The sequence below is a fragment of the Drosophila suzukii genome, chromosome 3, assembly GCF_043229965.1.
Source record: "Drosophila suzukii chromosome 3, CBGP_Dsuzu_IsoJpt1.0, whole genome shotgun sequence".
Lineage (NCBI taxonomy): Eukaryota > Metazoa > Arthropoda > Insecta > Diptera > Drosophilidae > Drosophila > Drosophila suzukii.
Window position 1 is genome coordinate 25879121 of NC_092082.1, and position 25963 is coordinate 25905083.

At 40.3% G+C, this 25963-nt stretch overlaps 1 protein-coding gene across 4 annotated transcripts in view; it reads left to right on the plus strand.

Annotated features, from left to right (window-relative positions):
* Positions 1–4339: 4339 nt before the first annotated feature.
* SPoCk (secretory pathway calcium atpase) overlaps positions 4340–25963 on the plus strand; it is a 52196-nt gene continuing 30572 nt past the window's right edge. For 3 of the 4 annotated variants that reach the window (XR_005014313.3, XR_005014314.3, XM_036816386.3), the window contains exon 1: positions 4340–4857. Coding sequence is in view for 2 of the 4 variants with exons in the window: in XM_036816386.3 (XP_036672281.1) it covers positions 4501–4857 (357 nt within the window). In the remaining 2 variants the exon portion in view is untranslated. Of the gene's footprint in view, positions 4858–24589; positions 24869–25963 lie in introns of those variants that run through there. The other variant, XM_036816387.3, reaches the window with a different exon arrangement.

A 25963-nucleotide genomic window follows, 5' to 3' on the forward strand; every position in this document is an offset into this window, starting at 1 on the left:
ATTGTTCTCATCAATACCTATCGATTGACTCAAAAAAAAGTTTGCCACGCCCACTCTAACGCCCACAAACCGCCCAAAACTGTGGCTCCTACAATTTTGATGCTAGAATAAAAATTTTAACTCAAATGTATTGTTCTCATCAATACCTATCGATTGACCCAAAAAAAAGTTTGCCACGCCCACTTTAACGCCCACAAACCGCGAAAACCTGTGACGCCCACAATTTTCATGCTAGATAAAAAAATTTTAACTGAAATGTATTGATCTCGTCAATACCTATCGATTGGTTTAAAAAAAAAATTTACCACGCCCACTCTAACGCCCATAACGCTTAAATCTGTATACCGCCGGTAGGTGGCGCATTTTAATCTCGCTTTGCTGCTTGCATATCTCTATTTAGCTGAGTAACGGGTATCTGATAGTCGAGGTACTCGACTATAGCGTTCTTCCTTGTTTTTAATATATTTTTATACCCGTTACTCGTAGAGTAAAAGGGTATACTAGATTCGTCGGAAAGTATGTAACAGGCAGAAGGAAGCGTTTCCGACCCCACAAAGTATATATATTCTTGATCAGGATCACTAGCCGAGTCGATCTAGCCATGTCCGTCTGTCCGTCTGTCCGTCTGTCCGTCTGTCCGTCTGTCCGTCTGTCTGTCCGTCCGGATGAACGCTGAGATCTCGGAAACTATGGAAGCTAGGCTATTGAGATTTGGCGTGCAGATTCCTGAGCTTTTTACGCAGCGCAAGTTTGTTTCGGCACAGTGCCACGCCCACTCTAACGCCCACAAACCGCCCAAAACTGTGGCTCCTACAGTTTTGATGCTAGAATAAAAATTTTAACTGAAATGTATTGTTCTCATCAATACCTATCGATTGACCCAAAAAAAAGTTTGCCACGCCCACTTTAACGCCCACAAACCGCGAAAACCTGTGACGCCCACAATTTTCATGCTAGATAAAAAATTTTAACTGAAATGTATTGGTCTCGTCGATACCTATCGATTGATCCAAAAAAAAATTTGCCACGCCCACTCTAACGCCCATAACGCTTAAATCTGTATACCGCCGGTAGGTGGCGCATTTTAATCTCGCTTTGCTGCTTGCATATCTCCATATAGCTGAGTAACGGGTATCTGATAGTCGAGGTACTCGACTATAGCGTTCTTCCTTGTTTTATTTTTATTTTATTTCATTTCATTTCATTTTTATACTTATGTGTACTGGTATTTTAAAAGATCTTTAACTTTATTGTAAAATTGAGTTGCGCTCCTAATTGTTTTGTATTGGTGCGGTAGATTGCTCCATAACCGGATACCATTTATGAAAAATTGCCTTCTCAAACACAGTGTTTGTACTCGAGGGCATATGTAATTTTTGCTTACAGATGTGGCTGGGGTAAGTTTATTGAAAATATATTTTGGTTCTCCACTCGTCACTATTTTGTGAAAGAAGATTAAAATTCTGAGATCAATCCAGGAGGTCAAGTTAAGGTCAAGTGTTTTATATGTCAGTTCTGATACATGCTCAAAACGTCTTAAGTTAAACACATAACGGACAATTGAATTAAAAGCTACAGTTAATGTGCGCAAATCCCGCGCATCACAATTTCCAAAAATTTCTATGCCGTAAAAGAGAGTGGGCAGGACACAGGCATGTATCTCAGTTACGGGTCTACTAACATATATTTGGACATCATCAGCATATAAATGAACTTCACACTCAGACAGGATACTAGGGAGATCATTGACATTTATAGAAAACAATAAAGGGCCTAGCACAGATCCCTGTGGCACTCCCCTGGATAAGTTCCGGAGAGAAGAAACTTGCCTCCCAGAGACGACTGCTTGATACCTATTCGTTAAGTACGACCTAATAAGCTTCGTCGCATTAGTTGAGAAATTAAACATATTCCTAAGCTTGGTACAGAGAATGTTATGATTCACAAAATCAAAAGCCTCACTGTGGTCAAGGAGCGTCAAAAACGTTACGCAGTTACTGTCCAGTTCTTGCCTTATATCCTCAACAATATTAGTGATTGCAGTAATACAACTCCTTTTCTTACGGAATCTAGATTGTTTTTCATCAAGTAGAGAATTATTAGCTAAGTATAGTTGAATCTGTGAGGACATAAGGTTTTCAAAGACTTTTAATAGAAAAGGTAATATTGAAATAGGTCTATAGTCATTGTTTAGCTTAGGAATTGGGAAAATTTTGGCGTTTTTCCATATTGTCGGAAATGAAGACGTTGTAATAGCCGAATATATGTAACATGGGGCAACGCTAACGGGAGCAAAAGCCTAACAAATTTTGGACTCATATTATCGAGACCACCAGCATCGGACTTGACATGCAGAATACTAGCTAGGACATCACTTTGGCTTATACATATAAAGCTAAAACTATTATCACAGAGGGGTTGAGTATTCAGGTACGGATTGCATGTTGCTTCAGGTACATCTGTTTCCAAAAACTTTTTGTTTATTAATTCGACATCCACCTCAGACTCTGCCTGTTGCTTACATTTCCAATACCTAACCGTTTTAGTTTGTTCCATCTGTTTTTTGAGTTAACACAGTTATTAAATTGTATGTTATAATGATCTTTCTTTGCTGATTTTATCTTTTTGTTTTCTTTTACCCTAGCCTCTTTGTATAGTTTTCGAAATTCAGCAGTTTTGTATCGCTTCCACCGGAGGTAAGCTACATCTCGCTGACGGGTTAGGTTTTTAATTTCACCACTGAACCATGGATTTTGCATTGGCTTAATTACCTTGGTCCTTAGGGGCACAAACTTGTTGAACAAATACTGGACATTGTTGGTTAAAACCTCTAATTGACAATCTACATGACGAAGAAGGTAAATACATAACCAGTCACAACACAAAAATTCCGTTTTTAATTCATTATAGTTTATATTTTTGTAATCTTATACGTAAAATAATTGATTTTGCTATCAAAGGTCAAGTCGTATGTTAAAAATATTAAGTCATGTCTGGAGAAGGCTGGTACAGAAACCTGGTTATAATGTATGATTTTGCTAAGGTCATTGATAAGAAATAAGTCAAGTAATGTATCACAGTGGCTGCTGTAGTGCGTGGGAATCGTATCGTTTACGGAAAACAAACCTAGGGATTTAAAGTTATCATTTATATTTAAATCACCTGCCAATATGATGTCAGTGTACTCCAACGAAATGTCTGAAACAACATTAAGTAATGACCCGTAGTCAATTGTCCGATTCGGTCTATATATGCAACCTAGAAGGGTTCTTCCATGGGATTTATTGAGAAGTTCTAATAGAATGTATTCGATAGTACTGTCACTTGGCTGTTTAAGTACCACTTTACATTTCAGCTTCACATTCACGTATATAGCAACACCTCCTGCATGACCAGTACGGTCGGATCGATAAACATTAAAGCCTTCACAAATAATAGACGAATCACATAGATCATTTACAAACCACGTCTCAGACACACATATCACATCGACATTAGACTGAGTGAAAAGGAATCTAAACTCATCAATCTTCTTTAGCAAACTTTGTGCGTTTAAGTGAACAATTTTTAGACCAATTTTATAACTACTTATAGTTTTTATCATGGCACTAGCTATGGAACAAAACCCTGCATTGTTGTTATCAATGATTATTAGGGGCGCAATCTTAATATTCAATGCGTATCTTATACTTTTCTTAAAGTAAACTAGTTTTAAACCTATCTTAATTAAGAGGATACGATTTATACGCTTAAGAACGAAAGCTATAAGCTTCAGGTCCAGCCGAAGCGTTAGTGAGAGATGTAGAAAGTGGATCAGGCGAATGATCAATGGACGAAAGTTCCTCCATACTGTTAATGCAACAGACACCCTCTCCTCGAGTGCAGTGTACGTGCACAAGGCTTTGCCCGTTCAGGATGAACGTAACGTGCTTGGATTTTTGTTCGTTCACTTTAATTCGCCAATCTGAAATTCGCCAAAAATGGCTATTTTCGACATCGATCAGATGAAGAGCTAGCTGCGCAGTTGCTTGCATCGGGCATTTTGAGCGGCTAAGAATAGCTGTGTCATCAGCAAACGTGGATGTTGTTAGTAACCTGCGTAAATTGACGAATTCTTTATCTAAACGAAGTGTAAAAATATGTAGCATGTAGAAACCTTTTTTAGTGAGTTCCGTATTTTACTGTAAAACACCTCCTCGAGCTATGATTGAACAGGGTGGTATTTTAAAGGATTCAAATTTAGTACCTTTTCGGGGATGGTATGTTTCTTCGACCCTGTCGTGGCCACACTGGAAACTGCAAGTGACTTGGACACGACCATACGTGCACTCCGATTTCAAAAGCCCGACGATGTGTTACCCTCCGGGCCGTTGTTGACGCGATTTATCGAGGCGGAAAAATCGATTGTGCTCGTGTGATTATTTTTGTTTTGGTTTGCGGCCTCTCGCCCCCGTAATCCCCGCGCGGCCTCGGCCACATGACTCATGCCAGGCAGCAACAATGAAAAACCACAATAAGTACGCCAAGTTGCCCCAAGACCTCGATCTGAGTTTCCACAGCGATTTGGACCTGCTGCCGGACACGGCGGCCGACATCGACGTTGGCCTGGACGCGGATGTGGCCGCTCTCGGTGTGAACGTGCCCGCGTCTCTGGGCCTCGACGAGGACTACGACGAGGAGGTAATCGTCGCCTCAGGCGGAGGAGGCCTTCGACTAGCCCCCACGGCGGCGGAGGCAGTGGCGGATCGCCGGCAGCCGCAGCAGCGCAGGCAGCGGAAGAACCAGCCGCAGCAGGAGCAGGAGCAGATCCAGGCCAAAAGCAAGATCTGCGGCCTGGGCAGCGACAGCGTCATCGAGGTGAGTTCTGTTGATGGTACAAATACGAAGGGTGGTTGCTCTAGTTAAATGATTTGAATCAACACTTATGGAGGGACTCCGGTTCCTTCGGCGCCTGCAACTTGTGGCTGGTGGGGATTGCAGAGCCCAAAACCTTCTGCGAGACCCGAAGCACAACAAAGCAAAACAAAGAGCGGAAAAATCGATAAGCGACAAAGAAATATTCTGCCGTTTGTGGCAACCCCTGAGAACCGCTTGCGCGGGTTTTCCCCATCGAATCCCTGTTGACTTTTAATCGCCGAGTGAAAATGGGCACGTAAAAGGGCTTCGCAGGTGGGAGGTAGGGAGGTAGGAGCGGTAGCAAGCGGATTTGTTCAGCGGAAGTGGTCTTTAATGCTAATGCGCTCTGATATTAATGGAGTTTGTGTGACACAGTGGTGCTCGCTCTTAGGAGATACGCCGAAGTGTTGAGGGCAGGCCCTGTCATCAATTTTCCGCATTCTAGATTACGTCCAAGTAGGACGGTGTCCCAGAAAGCCTCGAAAGGCCAGGGAAAATCAATTGGAAAATCTATAATTCCGCCTCCGCAACTAGTTAATAATTCAACTTGGCTTGGGGGCTGACTGTAGTGCCCACTCTCTTTGCAATCAATAATGCGTCAGACCCGTGTCAATCATAGCCCTACCTGCCCCTCCTATCGACGATAAAAAATAGTTAATTGTGTCACGATGTACTGTGACTTGGTAGTCAGGTACATTTTTCGCAATCACCTCACATTGGAGTGAGCGACCAAAACATTTTCGATTAATACAAACGTAACATTTTTGGTTGACCCCATAAAGTCAAATACTCTAAAAGCCAGGGAACTAGGATTAAACTTGCAGATTGTAGTGCAGCTTACGCGTACTATAACTTACAAGGTATTGATTTATGACGCTTTAAAGGTATTGTATAACATGGCCTGGAAGTGGTGGTACTTCTGTCCCGACAGGAATTTATACTTGGGACTTAGTTCAGATAACTTGAGCAACTGCGGCACATTTGAGGCTTTTATTTCTGGGGGCGGTTCGTCCTCCATTCACGTTCCGCACCCAATTAAAGCTTACTCTTACTGTTACGCCTCATGCTTCTCATTATGGTTTGCTTGAAGGGGCTCAAGTCACTGCAATCTAACCTAGATTCATTCACTTGCAGTTGCTTTTTTAGCTACACGTATACGCCTTGTGGGTTGTGATAAGTTCCATTTTGAGGCCAAGTTGTAAGCCTCGTTTTACTTTTTTGTTGTGTTTGGGTTCAGTAAACACCACCTGCACGAGAACTTAAAAGGGTATCGGGAACTTTTGAAGTACTCCATTGAAAAAGAGTAGTAAGCCACCCTTTTACAGTACTTTAATGATCGCAGAATCTACATCGTGTTTCCTTCACCTACTCATTAATGAAAGAACGGGATATTCTCACCGTAAAATTATTTCAATACATAAAATTTAAAAATGATAATCCAGCTTATATTAGCAAGGGTGAGACTTAGATACTTTACTAAATCGCAAATTTGCCCTACTATGTAGGAAAAAGTAAAGTAAAGAGTTTTAAGGGTTCGTGAACAATGTTTTGGATGGCAGTCCACCTAGTGTCGAAGCTCATTGTAAGAATGTGCAATATATACACACTATATATACACAAAGAAATTAAAACCTGCTCTCGAAAGGAATTGCAAAAACTAAAGAAATTGCATAAACCAGGATTAACATGGATTAGCGGGAAACAGTTATAAATAGCTCAATTTCGTACGCTCGCATCTTGTGAATTAAAAAAGCTGAAGACTTGTTCGTAGAAAATATATTTTGCAATACGACGAAAGCCCTTTTAAGGTAATTGGTCTAAATGTGAAAATTATGGCCAACATTTTTTTTTATCTTAGGGTTTTTATTGCTTTATAACGCTTTTAAATAATTATTTTTAAACTTTAAACTGTTAGCCCTTGAGGTTTCCCATTTTTTGACATGTTATACTTTGCAATTTAAATTTTATTTACAAGAGAGAACGCTATAGTGGAATGCCTCGACTATCAGATACCTGTTCCTCAGCTAATCATCTTTAATATCAATACAAGTTCCAGTAGAGGCAAAGAAGCATCGATGTATAGATTTTTATCAACATTACATATGTATTTACATTTTAAGCTTTTATCTACTGACTGTAACGTCATTGACGATGTTTTTGCGAGATACATACGTGCTTAAGGCCATTACTTATCACTGTGGACGACAGTCCACGTAGTGGTGAAGCGTACCCAGGAGAGTGTGCAAAGGTTACTGCTATATATAGCCGCAGAATTGAAAATCTGCAGTGTTGGTTCGATCGAGTGATAACCAATTGAACGGTAAAACAAAAAGCATTGCATACCAAAAATTTTAAAATTTCAGTTGTGAAAGTGTAAAAGAGAAAATGTTCAAAATTGAAGCTGTTGGGGCCGAAGGGGATAAATGCCTAGTTTTATTTTTACTGAGACTATGCGTCAAATGACACCTCACTTGGTAAAATCCTACACAGAGAAAACTATCTAAGAACATTGTTCTTGAATTGAGCACATTGTTCTTGAATTGAGAACATTGTTCTTGAATTGAGAACATTCGTTCTTAAAAACCGTGTAAGTACATTTTGGTATCAATATAAGAACGAAATGGTGAGAAGAGAAAAGTTAAATTGAGTTTATTTAACAACTTTTTGATAAGTATACACTAAGGACTGAACTAATAGTTTATTTGTACATACAATTTACTTAAATACCGCCAATTCAACTTGATTATAGCAAAATAAAAACATTTTCAACTTAAAAATGTCGTTCTATTTTTAAGAACATTTTCAACTCAGTTAGAACGTCAGAATTTTCTCTGTGTATGCTCCGTTCAAGAGTTATTTCAAAAATAGGATTTCTAAAATGAAAATGTTTGTCCCTTTGTTTGGAAACTTTATTGGTATATTAAGAAGATTGAGGCAGAACACTTTTGTTCTGCGGTTTTTCGAAGTTATAGTTTTTTTGTAACACCCTTTTGCTACTTTTTTCAAAATTGGTTTTAACGATTTCTTATTAAATTTCAAATTATTTTGCCCTTTTTCAACCTTTGTTGTATTACACTTTTTGTCGTAAAAACTACCGGCTTGAAAGATATTGAGCGATAAAATGTGCATCCCGTTTCAGTCAGTATGTAAAACATTTCATGCTTACTTGAATAGCCGAAGACTATGCACGATTAATTTGATGATAAACTATTCATATTAGATATTTTTTAGGTAAAAGGAAAATATTTAGAAGTTAGTCATTGAAAAATAAAAACTGAAGAATCGCATTCGGCACGCTACAATAGAATATGCCTTTGTATGCGAGAAGCTCAAATATTTTCATATATATACTTGATCAGGATCACTAGTCGAGTGGATCTATCTATGCCCGTCTGTCTGTATGAACGCAGAGATTTTGGAAACTTTAAGAACTAGAATGTTGGAATTAAGCATGTAGATTCTTGGGCTTCCTGCGCTGAGTGCCTGCTTCAGCAGGGTGCCACGCCCACTGTTCACGCCAAAAGGGCGTTTAATTTCAGGAGGCAGTGTCGAGCGGCAGTTTTATCCAGATGTCTACATCTCGCGCGCTCGCACTGCCGACCGCTCTCCCTCTCCATCTCTCCCCTAAGTCTCCGCTCTGCTCTGGAGCGCTTAAGTTAAGTTAGGCTTAAGCAGTTCATGTTTCAAAGTGTACTAATAAACACCTACGCACGTCGCGTACAAACCCAAAAGTACCCGCGTATTTTTATGCGTACCATGCGATCTTGGGGCTTCAACTATTTCAGCGATCAAGCCGCACCGCCCCAACATTTTGGTCCAGTCGAAACCGGATTTCAAAATCTTTGGACTTTCCTCTCCTGGAGTTTCCTTTGATTTTGTCCCAGCAGGCTTGAACCGCTCCATATAAGTTCCACTTACTATAATTGCCGGTCATACGCCAGTTTTTCGAACCCTATTTCGACTAACTTTCTGTATGATATATTGTCTAAATCCAAAAGTGATTAATCCGACGCAACGGCATTTAATATATGTATTTCGATTCCGTTACTTGTGCCCGAAAATATTCCAGTTTACAATTGTGTGTAAAATATAACTCAGCCACAGTAAAAAATTCCCGATCATAAAGATTGTCCTTAAGATTTGCACTCTTTATTTTTTACTGTGTTCCAGCTGCATGTGTATATTTACAAAAACAATCTAATACAGTCCACTCGAACTACTTTTTTTCCAATACAATCCACTCCAACTACTTTTCTCGACCTACAAATACGGCTAAACTATTTCTAAAATTAAAAACAAAGTGACAATATCCACAAATTCACTCCAGCAAATCGTTTGCAATTTAGTTGTGCAGGTGACAAACAAACGCACCGACATACAAACATAAGCGAAGTCTTTCCAATTCCCGCAACCCACATATGTACATATTTACAGTGTACATACATACGTATATCGCCAGTGCACAGTGGGTCAAGAGCTCACAAAAAGTGTTCCTTTCAAACAAACAATATTAAAGTCCGTAATTCTATACATAAGTCCGACCATCCGATATAATAAATATTTATTGCCTATCCGACAGTGTGACCGTATATATTTACAATCTTAATTGGTTCCTAAATTCCAATTTGATTCCAATCCGTTTCCTTACATCTGAATTAAAATTCTAAATTATTTAACGTCATGGCAACATCAGTAAAATCCGCTTTAACCCGATTTATGGCCACAGCTGACTGTCTGATCCACTTTGAGGCCACTGTGAACGCTCCAGGTGCTCCTACCCCAACGTTATCCGCCTGTAACATCCGTCGCGATCACCTCAATTCCTTGTGGCAATCGGTAAAGGCAGCATACGACATATGCTCCGACTGCATTATAGCTGCAGGCGAGAGCGCCGCAGACACAAAATCCATACTAAAGTCCAAGTATTACCAAACGTACTCCACTTACGAAATATTTGCCGCGCAGCTGATGGAACAAATCCAAAAGGGCTCCTCCCAAATACCTCAAGCTCCAGTAACTCCGTCCCAAAATTTCACGTCTTATGGCTGTCGGCTCCCTCCTACCGACTTTCCGGGACCTTTTCACGGCAATATACATAGACAATCCGAGTCTAACGCCCGTTGAAAAATTATTCCACTTAAATTCAAAAACAAGTGGCGAAGCTCATTCCATAGTTTCAAGATCCCCACTCACCAATGATGGCTTTCGCTCAGCCTGGAATAACCTAACTGAGCGTTTCGAAAATAAGAGATTGCAGGTAAACAGTCACCTGAAAACACTTTTCAATGTGCAATCCATAGCACAGGAGTCGGGAGCAGCCTTAAAGGAACTTCAACGCACTTTTCAAGGTTGCTTAACTTCCCTAAAATTTTCCGGTGTTAATATTGAGAATTGGGACCCTATCCTGGTTTATATGTGCTCGACAAAACTACAAAAGCTCACTCTCTCATTATGGGCGCAATCCATCCAAAATAAAGCCGAAATTCCTACGTGGCTTGAGCTTGATTCATATTTGACGGAGCGCCATCTAACTCTTGAGGCCGTCGATAGCTTCCGATCTGCCAATTTCCATCACGTCCAGTCCAAAGACACAAATCGAGAGGCAGAATTTCCAAAAATAAATTCCTTCAACACAAGGTTAGTTCCGATAACCAACGGCTGCGATCTGTGTTCGAAGAAGAACCACCCCGTGCGTATATGTCCACGCTTCCTACAGATGACGGTAGAAGATCGCTTAGCCTATATCCAAAGGAAGCAGTTGTGCTCCAATTGCTTTGCAAGTAGCCATCAATTCCGGGATTGCACAAGCGCTCACAACTGTCTCACTTGCCAAGATCGGCATCACACATTGCTGCATCGAAACAGCGGTCCTACTACTCCGACGATTCCATCCGACCCTCCAAGGCCAGTATCCGCCTCAGTTCCACACATCATTTCGTCCTATTCAACGCAAGTTTCCGTACAAAAAGTTCCTCCTAAGAATGCTCCATCCGAATATTGGGTTCCATACCCCGGTTTGGATGGCAGACGTACTCGAGGTATTAAATCCTACCAATGCCGAGTCTGCCAAGAGATCCATCCTCTACGGAAGTGCCACCACTTTCTACGGCTAAGCCCCCAGAATCGGCTTCGGGAAGTACATATCCGGAAGTACTGCTCCAATTGCTTGGCTCACAATCATTCAAAGGACTCCTGCCGCAGTGGTCATCACTGCCACAAGTGTGGAAAGGCCCACCACACTCTCCTACATACGGACGACCGATCAATACTTCCAACATATTCCTGAGCCTACTATCCTGAGGTTCTTGCTACGGGTGTCCTCGCAAGGGGGGGGGGGAGAATGTTCACGCCAAAAGGGCGTTTAATTTCAGGAGGCAGTGTCGAGCGGCAGTTTTATCCAGATGTCTACATCTCGCGCGCTCGCACTGCCGACCGCTCTCCCTCTCCATCTCTCCCCTAAGTCTCCGCTCTGCTCTGGAGCGCTTAAGTTAAGTTAGGCTTAAGCAGTTCATGTTTCAAAGTGTACAAATAAACACCTACGCACGTCGCGTAAAAACCCAAAAGTACCCGCGTATTTTTATGCGTACCACTCGATCTTGGGGCTTCAATTATTTCTTCGATCAAGCCGCACCGCCCCAACACCCACTCTAAAGCTCATATCTGAACAACACTAATTTTGTTATTATTAATACCAACATACTTGCTAAACATTGTTCAAATCAAACCAATAAATATTGTTATTTTTCTTGTTATTTAGTCGAATGTACAAGCATTTTTTGTCACAAAATTTGATTTCAGAACTTTGTTTGTTCAAGGTGCAATCGTCACAACCCCCTACCCTACCTACAAAAATAGCATTAAAATTAATATTTGCTTTGCCGGTTTTCCAGAGTACGCCCCATATATATTCATATGTGTACTTTAATGTGATAATGGTCGCGTTCAGTGTATTTAATCGAGGCAGTGGCGTAAAATATCTACGACTGCAGATCTTTGAAAAGAAGATTGGCATAGGTGGAGGTGTGCCTGGTCCTTTGTACAACATAGGCGTTTCCTCTGACCTAGCAGGAGTGTGGTAGCATCTCTCTGTTGCATGTCTGCTTTTGTGACATGCAAATTTATGCATACAGTGCTGTGGTACAAATGAATTTTTAGCACGCCCAAGGAAATTTATCATCCACCCCGGTTACAGGGTTCCGAACCCGATTCCGCTTTCCCCAAAGTTTCAGCACAAATGGAAGCTGGCAAAATGACGGGCAGCATTTAAGAGCATTTATTATAATCATAAAACACAAACTACATTATTATGCATTGTCGTTCCTCCGAGCGTGCCATGTTGGAAGGATATAGAAAGGGTGAGGACGGAAGCCCGGAAGTGAGCGAAGCCCTAGAATAGTTTGTTGCATTTTCATGGAACGACAATGTGCAAAGTTTCGAGCTACAACCCAACCCAAATTCGAACTATCGACGCAAAGTTGCTGTAGGTCCAATCCTGCGACTCAGGGACTCTCGACAATTTTTATGTTTTGATAAGAAAACCGTAGACTTTAAAAACGACATAGATATACATGAATCAAATTAGATATCAATTTTATTCTGTTATTGGCAGAAAATCTTTAACAAGATGACCAATATTAACTGTACAATGGGTTCGCGATTTTAAGACCTAAATATTTTGTGCCCATTTGGCATTATATATAATTTCTCTATGAGTAAGGGGGTTTCAAAAGTTGAAACTTGTTTTTAGCTGCACTCTGGACCTGCGCAAATATAATTTGCACTTTTAATTGCCGTACAGAGAAAGGGGAAAGCTCATTCCCTTCATCCTAGCGTCGGCTCAAAATTTCCCTTCAATTAGTATGTCTGTGTGTTGCTGTAAATGCTGGCGCTACAATGCAAATTTTATTCGTAGCCAACGTTAATGTAGACTCCTAATAAGCTGCCCTGGTCGCTTAGTTCACAAAGCTGACATCGAAATGCTTTTAGGGGCTTGGTTTTTCCGAGTATCTCGAACTTTGAGCATATTTATTATGACCCACGCCCCGGGCCATGCATCTAAATCGATATGCTTATCAGTGTGTGCAAAAACCTGTTAATTTATGTTTGATAATTGCATTTGCCTAGCTGCACCCTACTCTGCCCAATTTATCAGCTTCCAAATGTTATGACTCGTTTTCTAGGGGAGCTGAGCTTCTCGTTCTACATTTTTGGGTAACCAAAACCTGAAACATTCAGAGTTTTTTATTTACCCACAAAAATGTTGTGAGCCCCACAAAGTTTACAAATTGAATTAATTGCGTGCAAAATTCCAAAAAGCGTAAAGAGTACAAAGCCACTAAATGTTGGTTGGCTTCCTTTCCGGAGCCCCTCCTTCGTGCTCAGCTTTTTGTTGTCGTCGCTCCTTTCAAAGCTGGTAGAAAAATGGCTGCGAGGGTCCTTGGTTGGAGCGGCATCCGGCTAAAAGGCGTTCTCAGGAAAATTATATTGAATCAAGGCTACCAAGCGGAGCATTGAGATGAAAGGTTGGGGAACGGCCCGCAGAATGCGTTGGCTTCGATGAGGGAACATTACCATGACAAAAGAAGCGGAAACGGCTCCAAAACTGACTCAAAATCTGACTTGAAAATATTTCAAATCCACATATACATATACATATGCGTTTCAGACTCCCCACAATCCTCCCTTGGCCCCACCTGAAGCAATCTACAGGAACTGAGTTGAAGCTATGAGAAAGTGCTCGTCTTCCGCCCAAACATCTCAGCATGTGATAAACAGCTGGCAACTGTGTTTGCTGCTGCTTCCCAGCCTGGCGCGCTGACTTCAAACATGCAAACAGTGTCAATTTAAGGGCTAGAGCCTGGAGCAGAAGTCAAATCGAGGGGATGAAGGTGGGTCGCAATCTTTGAGAAAAAGCCCGAGGGGGAGATTCCTTGAACTCAGTTGGAATATGCAGCATTTTATTCCTGGGTAATATTCCTGCCAAGGCTTGTTTTTTTTTTACAAGAACTTTGTATAAACCGCCAGGATTTAAATGTATGTATTTCCTTTTACTCACATATACTCCACGGCTAGAAAAACCGAAATCCGATTTGCAAAACATTTCGACTAGCAGCAAAAATTGGAAAAACTATAAAATAAACATGCCCGTACACTTTTTCAATCACTTAATGGATATTTATGTTTGGGTAAACTCAGGTGTTTGTGATTTTGGTAAAACATTAATAAAAATTAAGATAAAATAGATTTGTGTTTTTTTACTGTCCGAATAATCTTATAACGTAAATTTAACGAAACTTTTTACAATACTTTTACTAAATCAGAAAAATGTTTAACTTTAAACTTGTTGGCCTAAAGCGTATACAAAAACAACGGTTTTCCATTTGTGTTTATAAGTGTTGCCATTTATATTATAATTCGTATTCATCCCTGCGTCTTGGTTATTTGATTCTGATGATGGGTAAGTTAAAATTATTTTTCATTTATTTTTCGTCACGCAGGACAGTTTCTTCAGGGACTACAAGCAGCAAATGACAGCTGAACTTATCCTAAGGAGGGCGGTAGACGGGGCGTGGCAAGAGGCAGCTGCAAATGTCATTTGGAACGAGACATTTTCAGTAAACATTTTTCCGTTGACAGCTTTATTATTCTTAAAACGCGCAAGAGTGAGGACGCTCGCTACGGCAAAATTAAATTTTGACTGAGATGCTTAGAAAACCCTTGATATGCTTGTTGTTAATACTTAGTCGTTTCATCGACTATAGTCGATGGCCTCGACTATCAGATACCCGTTACTCAGCTAAAGGGTGTGCGTCAGGAAGTGCGTCAGGAATGCATGCAGCAAATCGGCTGTTTTTATTGTTCTTTCTATAAACAGCCGATTCGATGCACGTGGTGTGCCATCTCGGAAACAGCCGATTTGCTGCAAGCATAAATATTTCAGCAATAGCCATCTAATTAATAATGTGAACAAAATCTCATTTACAATTTTACAACATTTTTAAAAACGTAGGTGATTTACAGGTTTTAGAGTTAAGGTCGATTTTGGGCGTTAAAGTGGGCGTGGCACTTCGATGAATCAAACTTGCGCTGCGCATATTATTATAACGTCTGTTAGATATTGTAGTCGGTTCAGAGTATTATGCAAAATGATTTTCTTTTTTTCGGTAATTCTTAGGACTATCCACCAAATAATGGATAAAGGAAATAATCAAAAAACATTAATTCCTGATAAAACTAGAGAAAACTACTATCAACTATCGACTATCATGTACGCGTTACTTAGCTAACCAATTAAGCTTATATACTAATTAATAAAATAAAATGTACACTAAAACAAAACTTAAAAAACCGAGGTGCAACAACCTTTTGCTATTTCCGATTTCGATGTTAAAAATCTTTATGGGCGTTTGTAATAGTTAAAATGGGCGTGGCTCTGCTTGCTTAATTCCAACTTTAACAAGGAAGTACGCTATAGTCGAGTACCTCGACTATCAGATACCCGTTACTCAAAGGGAAATGGAGATATGCAAGCAGCAAAGCGAAATTAAAATGCGCCACCTACCGGCGGTAGACAGATTTAAGCGTTATGAGCGTTAGAGTGGGCGTGGCAAATTTATTTTTGGGTCAATCGATAGGTATTGACGACACCAATACATTTCAGTTAAAATTTTTCATCTAGCATCCAAATTGTGGGCGTCACAAGTTTTCGCGGTTTGTGGGCGTTTAAGTGGGCGTGGCAAACTTTTTTTTAGGTCAATCGATAGGTATTGATGAGAACAATACATTTCAGTTAAAATTTTCTATCTAGCATCAAAACTGTAGGAGTTTCAGTTTTGGGCGGTTTGCGGGCGTTAGAGTGGGCGTGGCAGTCTACTGAAACAAACTTGCGCTGCGTAAGAAGCTCAGGAATCTGTACGCCAAATCTCAATAGCCTAACTCTCATAGTTTCCGAGATCTCAGCGTTCATCCGGACAGACAGACGGACAGACGGACAGACGGTCAGACGGACAGACGGACAGACGGACATGGCTAGATCGACTCGGCTAGTGATCCTGATCAAGAATATATATACTTTATGGGGTCGGAAACGCTTCCTTCTGCCTGTTACATACTTTCCGACGAATCTAGTATACCCTTTTACTCTACGAGTAACGGGTATAAAAATGTATAGTTTCCGTGAAATTTTCCATTATATGCCGATATAAGAACTAACGCCGTTGGCGGCTCATCCCGGGTTATTTTTACGGTATGAGCTCGTGTCTGAGACAGGTGACAGCTGTCGCTTTAGTTACATCTCATATTGACAAGTTGAGCATTGGCAGGCATACCCACTCTTGCTTACGCAAGTGTCATTTTCACACGAGTGACGCATATGGAAAGTATGGAAAAGGAATGAGAATCATGTTGGCATATTAACAGTTGGACGGACTCACAGCTGGGCCACTTCCATTTCAAGGACCACCTCCCAACGCTTGCACAATTGGACTCTGCTGGGGATTCAAGAGCCATAAACTTTTCAATGGAAACTAACTTACTCCTAATCAATGTAGAGAAGTGAACGGAATTTCAAAGCCATTTCTGATTATCCATTGTGTGATTGTCCGATTACATTTAAAGATTCATCCTGCTCGTCAAAAAGTTCTCGTTTATTATCCACACAACTAGCAAATGATAGCAAACCGTTTTGAGATTGTTGAAATCTTTTGCATATTTTATTCAGGGACAAAGCGGTGGAAAGGAATGGGACTGACTTCGCGTTTGAAGCAACGGATACCACTGGCCTGACTCGCAAGTCTGGGAGTCAAGAAGATGAACTCAGAGTTGCACCGAAAAAACATCGCCCAACTATCGCGTGAAAGAGTCCGTCATATTTGGATTTGGAACCAACTGGGAATTTTTCAGAACGGAATTTTTTTCAAATGTGAAACTCCGATTCATACAGAGCACATCCACAATCTACCATCCCATAACAGCTGATTTGGCTAATCTAACCGAACCTGTTGCTTATCCGCCTTCCATTTTCGATTGTTCCCTGTAATCATTGTTTACGTTTTCGTAGTGAATGTTTCAATTTGAACTGCCAAGAAGAAGAACTCAGAGTTGCACCGAAAAAACATCGCCAATCTATCGCAGTCCGTCATATTTTGATGGGGAACTAACTGGGTAATTTTCGGGACGCAAAACCTTATGGACCATCCGTTGAACGGATGGATCTCTGAGGAAAGATACTACTACATTTCATTAAATTTGTGTGGACACCACTGGTCTAAAGTAATCTAAACAAATGTATAGAAAATGGTATATCCTTGATTTATATGACGGAGTTACGAAAAGCTGTTTTAGGATTTTTCCACCTGCTGTTCCTCCTATCAACCTTAAAAATATCTTTAGGCGTAGTTTTGCCAAAAAAAGATACAAGTTTCCGAAAATGAAAGAATGGAAGGTTGTCCTCATGTTTTCCCTAATGTCGCTTTATGAATTGAAATATTCTATCTTATCTTCGTTAGGTTACTCAAATGACTAACGCATATCCTTTTATTTCTTTGTGTGACTGTCAATGATTGTACATTTCGTATGTCATGGAATCCTCTGCTGGGCATACCACTTTATATCCCGACAAAAGCTTAAGCACACACACAGGGCCAAACTATTGAATTATTTTATTGACTAATACTCAGTAGTACCCTGTTTCCCATTAGTGATGAATAACATTGTGTTACAAAATTGAACCTTTATTTATTGTATGGTCAGTGGTACCCCTACCATCCTCTATTTTTCGAGCCAATACAAATCCCATGGAATTGTATTTTTAAAGTGATCAACATACTACGAGCTATTTTTTTTCGTTTAAAGATGCTTAGCTAGTAACAAGTATATGAAAGTCGGTGCTATTGAATATAGTATTCTCTCTTATCACCGAAGAGTAAAAGGGTATATTGTATTCGCCGGAAAGTATGTAACAGGTAAAGATTTCCGATTTTATAAAGTATATATTATAAATGGATATATATATATTATACATAAATATTAGGCTGAGTCGACTTGGAGGTCTTCAAATCGAAGGGGAAAACGTAATCTATGGAAAATTCCCAGCAATATTGTCAAGAAACGATGTCTTGGAAATCACGTTTGACCGTTTATCAAAAGAAAATGTTTTATTATACCCGTTACTCGTAAAGTGAAAGGGTATACTAGATACGTCGGAAAGTACATATGTAACAGGCAGAAGGAAGCGTTTCCGACCCCATAAAGTGAATATATTCTTGATCAGGATCACTAGCCGAGTCGATCTAGCCATGTCCGTCTGTCCGTATGAACGCTGAGATCTCGGAAACTATACAAGCTAAGTATTAGACATGCAGATTCCTGAGATTCCTTCGCAGCGCAAGTTTATTTCAGCAGAGTGCCACGCCCACTCTAACGCCCACAAACCGACCAAAACTGCGGCTCCTACAGTTTTAGTGCTAGAACTGATATGTATTGTTCTCGTCAATACCTATCGATTGACCCAAAAAAAGTTTGCCACGCCCACTCTAACGCCCGCAAACCGCCCAAACCTGTGGCGCCCACAATTTTCAAGCTAGATAACAAATTTTAACTGAAATGTATTGGTCTCGTCAATACCGATCGTTTGATCAAAAAAAAAAATTTGCCACGCCCACTCTAACGCCCATAACGCTCAAATCTGTCTACCGCCGCTTTGCTCGCTTGCAAATCTCCAGTTCCCTTTAGTCCCATTAGCTGAGTAACGGGTATACCTTAATCTAAATACCTGGATCGACCGATATCAGACGGAAAAGCAAACAAAAATGCTGTTTAAATATTTAATTGTTTTTCTAAAATTTCAAGTGAAAACACTTTCCAATCGTGTTAGTTGCATTCCGGTTTCAATAAGAACTCCACTAACAGCGTCCCGATTTATTTTAAAAAGTATACCGGAAACGATGGTTAGCAATTGAACTCCTATTTCAGTTGCCTGAATGTGGCATGGAATTAACGGATCCGGAAAGGGCGGTTCATCGCTATAAATATATTTCTTAATATGATCATACAGCATACAATAATTTGAACAAAGTGGATAAATTATATTTATTTATATATATAACGGCTACTATTATATTTTTATCGAAAGTTAAAAGAAAAACACGTTCTTTTTTGGGAAATATTGCTTAGAATTTCCCCTAGTTTGTGTCCATACCAATGTTTGAAATTCCAGGCTAGTGAGATAATTTTCATTAAAAAAAAACAGTATTTTCCTCTTGCAAATTCGGAAGGTCAAATGTGATTTTTTAGACATAGTTTCTTTGGCAACATTTTGACATAGATTACGTTCCCCCGTTTATTATTTAAAGACCTCCAAATCGACCCACCCTAACAATATATGTCCTTGCGACCTATCCTTGCGATGGTTCCACCATTAAAAGTGATACACCAAGGTATTGCAAAAACTAAAAAGATTGCTTCCCAAGTCCTTAATAATTTCATTTGGCTTGGGAGAAAAAGCGGTAAAAGTGAAAATAAAGAAAATTCGAATAACACCTCATTTGTTAAAATCCGTTAAAAAATTATTTAAAAAACCGATTTTGGGAGACTTTTTAAAATAAAAACGTTTTTACCTTTGTTTGTGGGTTTGTATGAACCCCTATTTGGTTTTAGAATCCTTAGAACCTTATAGGAGCTCGAGATGGAACACTTTTGATCCACGACTTTTGGAAAAACCCGCTAGTTTAGCGGGAAATTTTAAAAATTGTTAGATTCGGCACGGTGAAATAAAAAGTTCAAAGATTCGTTAATTTTAAAGCGTATTCATTTTTATTTTGCTTTACAAAAGTCAACGCATTTCTTTCAACATTCAGATAAATAAAGAATAAAGAGCCTGACTCTAAGAATAATGGTTAAAAAGGTATTTTAGCATATGAAAACATGTTGATACACCCACGACTACCTTATTTAAGGTTTATAGACATCTTTTCAAAAAAAAGACAGATTTCCGGACATGGGATGTTTGATTTTGTTTCCGGAAAACGCCGGTCAAATGGGAACAGATCTTCCGAAAAAGGACAATATAGCAGCACTGGTCGCAAATGTCTCCATGCACAGAGAAAACTATCTAAGAACATTGTTCTTGAATTGAGCACATTGTTCTTGAATTGAGAACATTGTTCTTGAATTGAGAACATTCGTTCTTAAAAACCGTGTAAGTACATTTTGGTATCAATATAAGAACGAAATGGCGAGAAGAGAAAAGTTAAATTGAGTTTATTTAACAACTTTTTGATAAGTATACACTAAGGATTGAACTAATAGTTTGTTTGTACATACAATTTACTTAAATACCGCCAATTCAACTTGATTGGAACAAAATAAAAACATTTTCAACTTAAAAATGTCGTTCTATTTTTAAGAACATTTTCAACACAGATTAGAACGTCAGAATTTTCTCTGTGTGGTTATAACAATTTTCAACACTATGCAATACGGAAAATGTAACCTCAATTTGAAGTTAAATATCTGAAAGTTCTAATTGAAACCAGTTCCAAAATACGATTCCCTCCAAAACCAAAATCTAACAAAGCAAAACATCTATTTATAATTCGTTAACAGGCTCTTTATTACCTTAGCTTAAAGCAGTGTACCAAACTAACCCTTCCGTTAAAAAAGGTTTAAGTCGTCCGTGACTTTAAAAGGTTGCCTTTATCCCGGTAAAAGAAGCGTTAGGATCCAGAGAAAAAAGCGTGGAAACGGCATGGGAATGGTACGGAAAACACATTTGCAAAAGTCGGCCTATCAAGCGGTGAGCTTCGATTCGCCTGGATGCTTTTGGAGTATATTGTTCGTTTGGGTTATCCGCACACAGAGAGGTATATTCAAGTACATTGTTCTTAAATTGAGAACATTTGTTCTTGAAAATCGTGTAAGTACATTTTGGTATCAATGTTCTCAATATTAGACCGAAATGGTAAGAAAAAAGTTAAATTGAGTTTCTTTAAAAACTTTTAATAAGACTTCACTACTGACTGGGCTAATAGTTTAGTTTAGTTGTTGAGATGATATACAATGCCGATTCAACTTGATTCAAGCACATCAACAACGTTTTCAACTTCAAAAATTTGGTTCTATTTTTAAGATCATTTTCACTCAGATGAGAACGTCAGAATTCTCTCTGTGCACCCTTTCCAAATCCTTTCATGTTGTATCGCCTATACCCCGCCCAGCTATACATACAATCTGGAACACAAGCACGCTCAAAAAGTCAAACATCCTGCACTTCCACTGATAATTTTCAGGGATTGCAGACTTTTTTCGATGCTATGGGGGTCCCAATCGAAATTGTCTCCTTCAATGATTTTCATTCTAATAACGAAAGTTGGATATTTGGATCACTTTGCTTTTTGAAAATTTTAATCAGCTATCAATTTTCATTACTCCAATTGCATTAGGGCAAATTTTGTGCTTGCCACAGTCATTAGTGTTGGTGCGACAACTTTAATCTGCGCATTAAATGGTTTGGCTTTTGGCACTCAAACTTTTTGGCCCTTCACGAGTAATTCCCCCTCTTTTGACGAGTGCATGTACAAAGAAATTGAGATAATGGAAACGAGTTTTGGACAAATAGAGCCCAAAACACATGTAGAACGAACATGACCACAAAGTCCAGGAATTTACGAGTATGATGATGAGCCGGCAGAAAGAGGCGGAGGTTAATGGGATGGGATGACAATGATTGAGGCTTGTGCGATGTGAAGTTATGACCACGACTACCATCAACACATTCATCCACAAAAGCAACAAGACCTTGCAACAGCGTCAGCACACATTCCACATCCTCCCTTTCATCAGAAACGTTTAGGAAAAAAATTGTCTACACTCAGAGTTAAATAGCTCTAGAGTCTAGACTGTAAATGACAATAAAATAAATTAAAGGCAGTGGTATTCTAGCAACCACCATAACATATTTCGTATAGCAGAATTTTTAGAATCTATGGCGAAGAGTGTAGTGGTAAAAAATGTAGTTTTGATTAGCTAACTGGTGGCCAAGAAAATTCTCATCTATACTAAGATTCTATAAAAAAATTCTGTATTCGGCCGTTTTTAAACGCCAATATGATAGAGCGAACACAGACAATGGAGCCAGAAAGGCCAAGAACCTTCGTTGAAAAATCTGTAAGAATAAATAAATGGGGAATTTATACAATTTTCCAAAGAAAACATATTTTCAAAAATATAAAAATGTCTTTAAGGAAACCTAAAAATGTGTTCTAACAACTTTAAAAATATCATTCAACAAATGTATGGAGGTCTTTTAAATTTGAGTGCAAACCGAGTTGCGATTAAAGGGAGAAGGGCGAGGAACTAAAAGCTGTAAAAACAATTAAAATGGCCACCGATAAGGCGACAAGAGGAGAATAGATTCTGGGACATATTTGCTTGGAGCCCTGCCCCTGCATCCATCCCATCCTACATCATATTTCGTGTGACGCACCAGCTACCAGGCCCCGCTGCTGGATTGTTGATACGGATGTGTCGTCTGGACTGGTGCTGTCTGTGTCAATAGCATGGGGCTTATGTGGCAGGCAGTGGCAACCGTCCTCCCGGACATGTTTGGTAAGCTTATCAAGAGCTGCCAAGCACACGAATGCTTGAGACACTAACAGCTATTCGATTTAGCGACCGATCCTGATGCGCATTTTGATGAGGATGCATGACTTCTGTCCACACTGTCTGGGATCCAAAACAATAAAGCCACTATAGTCGCGTTTTTCAATGTTGTATTAAATGTGTGTGGTGATCGTTAAGCCGAATTTAATTTGACTAACCAAATCTGCCTGGTCTGCCCCTGGTCCACAGCTAGAAATCGGTCGTCAGGCGGGGCAGAAGCGAGAAGTTTATAAAAATAACTGTGGCTCGTATCTGCCAGATACAGATATGCACAGCGCACCCTCCCTTAGTCCATCGAGGGAGGGAATCCCACTTCGAGCTTGCAGTTCTCACAATTTTTGCATGCATTAGACGCAGAGGTTGGAGGCGGTGTGAGCTCGAGCGCCGGATGCATAAGCTGTGCTAATGTCTGTCAGCGGCCAACCGCACGCAGTCTGGAAACTGATACAAATTCGGTTAGTCCTGTGTGGAAGGAGCGGTGGACGTCCAACTGAGAACTTGGCAACATTTTTGCAGGAGTTTAGTGTTTGGGAGTTGGTTATGAACACTTGCATTGCCCTCAGTGCATTTGGCAGCAGCTGTTCCATAGCGCAAAAGCGAAAATTAGATGCGGTGCAATTTGGTTGGATTTCTGGGTTCTTAGGCACGGAAAGCACTTTCCATCCAAGGGCCCGACCCTGGGCAACGTTAACGGCTCGGCCCCTCTCCCCACGCTTTTATTTAAACATCAGGCAGCTTTGAGCGGCAATTGCCAACGTTTTTTAGGTTTATAAATCTAAATTGAAAAACTTTTCATTTGCCAGTCACTGAAGAGAGTGGCCTGTTTATGATTGCGCTTTGTCCTGCTCCACCAACTCAAGCTTAAAACTTTTCCTGCAAAGCTTACAGAGTGTGTGCAACTCAAATTTCTGGGTTTGAAAGCGAGATTTATTGGAAGAGGGCCAACTCGTACGGAGGGCTTTTACCCAGTCAGCTTCAAAATACAAATCTGGAATGAAATTTATACCCGTTACTCGTAAAGTAAAAGGGTATATTGCATTCGGCGAAAAGTATTTTTCAGACAGACGGATATGGTTAGATCGACTCGGTTAGTGCTCCTAATAAATAATACATATACATTATGGGGTCGGAAAGGGGGAATCTAATTTATAGTAAAGGGTATAAAATCGGAGAATATATTGTTTCTTCCAAACCATTATTTACCTTTTTTCGTGATTTTAAAAGATTTTGGAATGTATATAAGGAGTTTCGTATGTTTAGTAAGAAATGTTTAGGGAACACGGTAAAACCCAGATGGTGTTTTTTCCTTGTTGCAATTCGTCTCTACGTGAACTGTCATTTTGGAGCCCTTTCCAGCACTGAGTTCTGGAAAGTTTTTCCAACTAACGGGGGTGTTAAACGAACCCATACACAGTGCTGAAACCAGCTTCAATATGGTTTGTCAATTAGAAGCCTGGCGATGTTTTATTACCTTCCTCCCTACCTTTGCTGAAACCTCAATTCGCTGTGGTTTTAAAGCCAACGACCGCAGTTCCCTCCCAGCCCAGTCCATCTGTGACGACACTCAAACTAAAATAAATAACTTATCCTGTGCATATCGAACGGTTGGTCTGCGGCTAACACAACCCACCTTGATTTCGATAAATCGCCCACACTCTACCTAAATGGGTTCCATCCTTAAATTAATACTTTCGAACTGAAGGTGCCTATATATTTCGCTGCGACGCACTCGGAATTTCAATAAAGTGTTTAATAGGGTAAGGATACCGGGTCGTTGCACTGGTTACTTACTGGCAGGTGTTTTTTGTAACGGGAAGGAGGCTTATTTGTTCATATGGCTACACTTAAATGTCATCACTGCGCCTACCCTTTCTCCTGCGTGTCTGTTAATCAGATTACTTAAGGCCACGAGTTGGGTGGTTTTATGGACATTATCAGCAGGGCAGCATGCGTGGACATTGATGGAATTGAAGTGGTTGGAGTTCAGAGCTCTTGACGAGGCGGCGGGCCTCTGCTTCATTGAGTCTTACTTCAGTATAAATTCGCCCAAATGTCCCAGGACCCAAGGCCTTTGACGACAAAGCGCCGGGTCTCGCCTGCAATTCCCGGCTCCACGGTCCAGGTTGAAAGTCCAACGTCTTCGAGTGGACTTCGGTATCGCCATCCGAAAACCAAGGCACCTGACAGTAAGCCCAGCCCACGGAGGAACATTAGCAAGGTCAATGAGCAGCGGGACGTTTCACAGGATGTCAGACCGGGAAGTGCAGCAGTCCAAAAGGATAGTGAAGAGTCGGTTGAGGGTTCTGCCAGCCAGGTGAGTGGCGATGAAAATCCAGTTGGGCTCGGCCGAAATTAGTTTATGGTGATGTGAAGTGGCGTGTCTACTTTGTTAGGGATGCGGTTGTTTGGCGAATCCATCTCATTCAACGAGTTCCTCCTTTTCCTGAGCCGTGGCTGTGCATAATTTGGGTATTTAACGACACACGTGTCGTTTTTCACAATGCTGGCGTGGTCATTAAAAACGTTTTGGGTAAATCGGCTGTCAGGATAAAAACAAGTTTTTCAGTTTTTTGAGAAAACAACCTTTATTATTATACCCGTTACTCGTAGAGTAAAAGGGTATACTATATTTGTCGGAAAGTATGTTACAGGTAGAAAGAAGCGTTTTCGATCCCAAAAACTGTATATGTTGTCTATCAGGATCACTAGCCGAGTCGATATAGCCATGACCGTCTGTCCGTATGAACGCAAAAATCTCGGAAACTATAAGAGCTAGAGTGTTGCAGATTCTTGCGGTTCCTGAGCAGCTCTAGCCTGTTTTCAGCAGGGTGCCACGCCCACTCTAAATCCCACACACGACTATAACACTAAACGTCCAGCGCCCACATTTTTTAACGAAATAATAACCAATATTCTGCAATTCAATAGAGATGGCCCACCACATGCAGCAATTCAGTTGTCTTCACTAACACGCCACCAAGCCGCTAGGTGCGCTATAGACTAGGTGGCGATATAGTCTGCTAAAGGGAGTGCGAGAGGGATGGAAATTTGACAATTATTGACTTTTATTTGGTTATGACAAGGAAGGACGCTATAGTCGAGTACCTCGACTATCAGACTAGCATAGCGAAATTAAAATGCGCCACCTACCGACGGTAAACAGATTTAAGCGTTAGGGGCGTTAGAGTGGGCGTGGCAAATTTTTTTTTGGATCATTCGTTAGGTGCCTACGAGACCAATACATTTCAGTTAAAATTTAGTACCTAGCATGAACATTGTGGGCGCCACAGGCTTGGGCGGTTTGTGGGCGTTGGAGTGGGCGTGGCATGTTTGCGTAACAAACTTGCGCTCCGTGAAAGGCTACGGAATCTAAATCTGAGATCCCATTTCTCCATCTTTGATAGTTTTC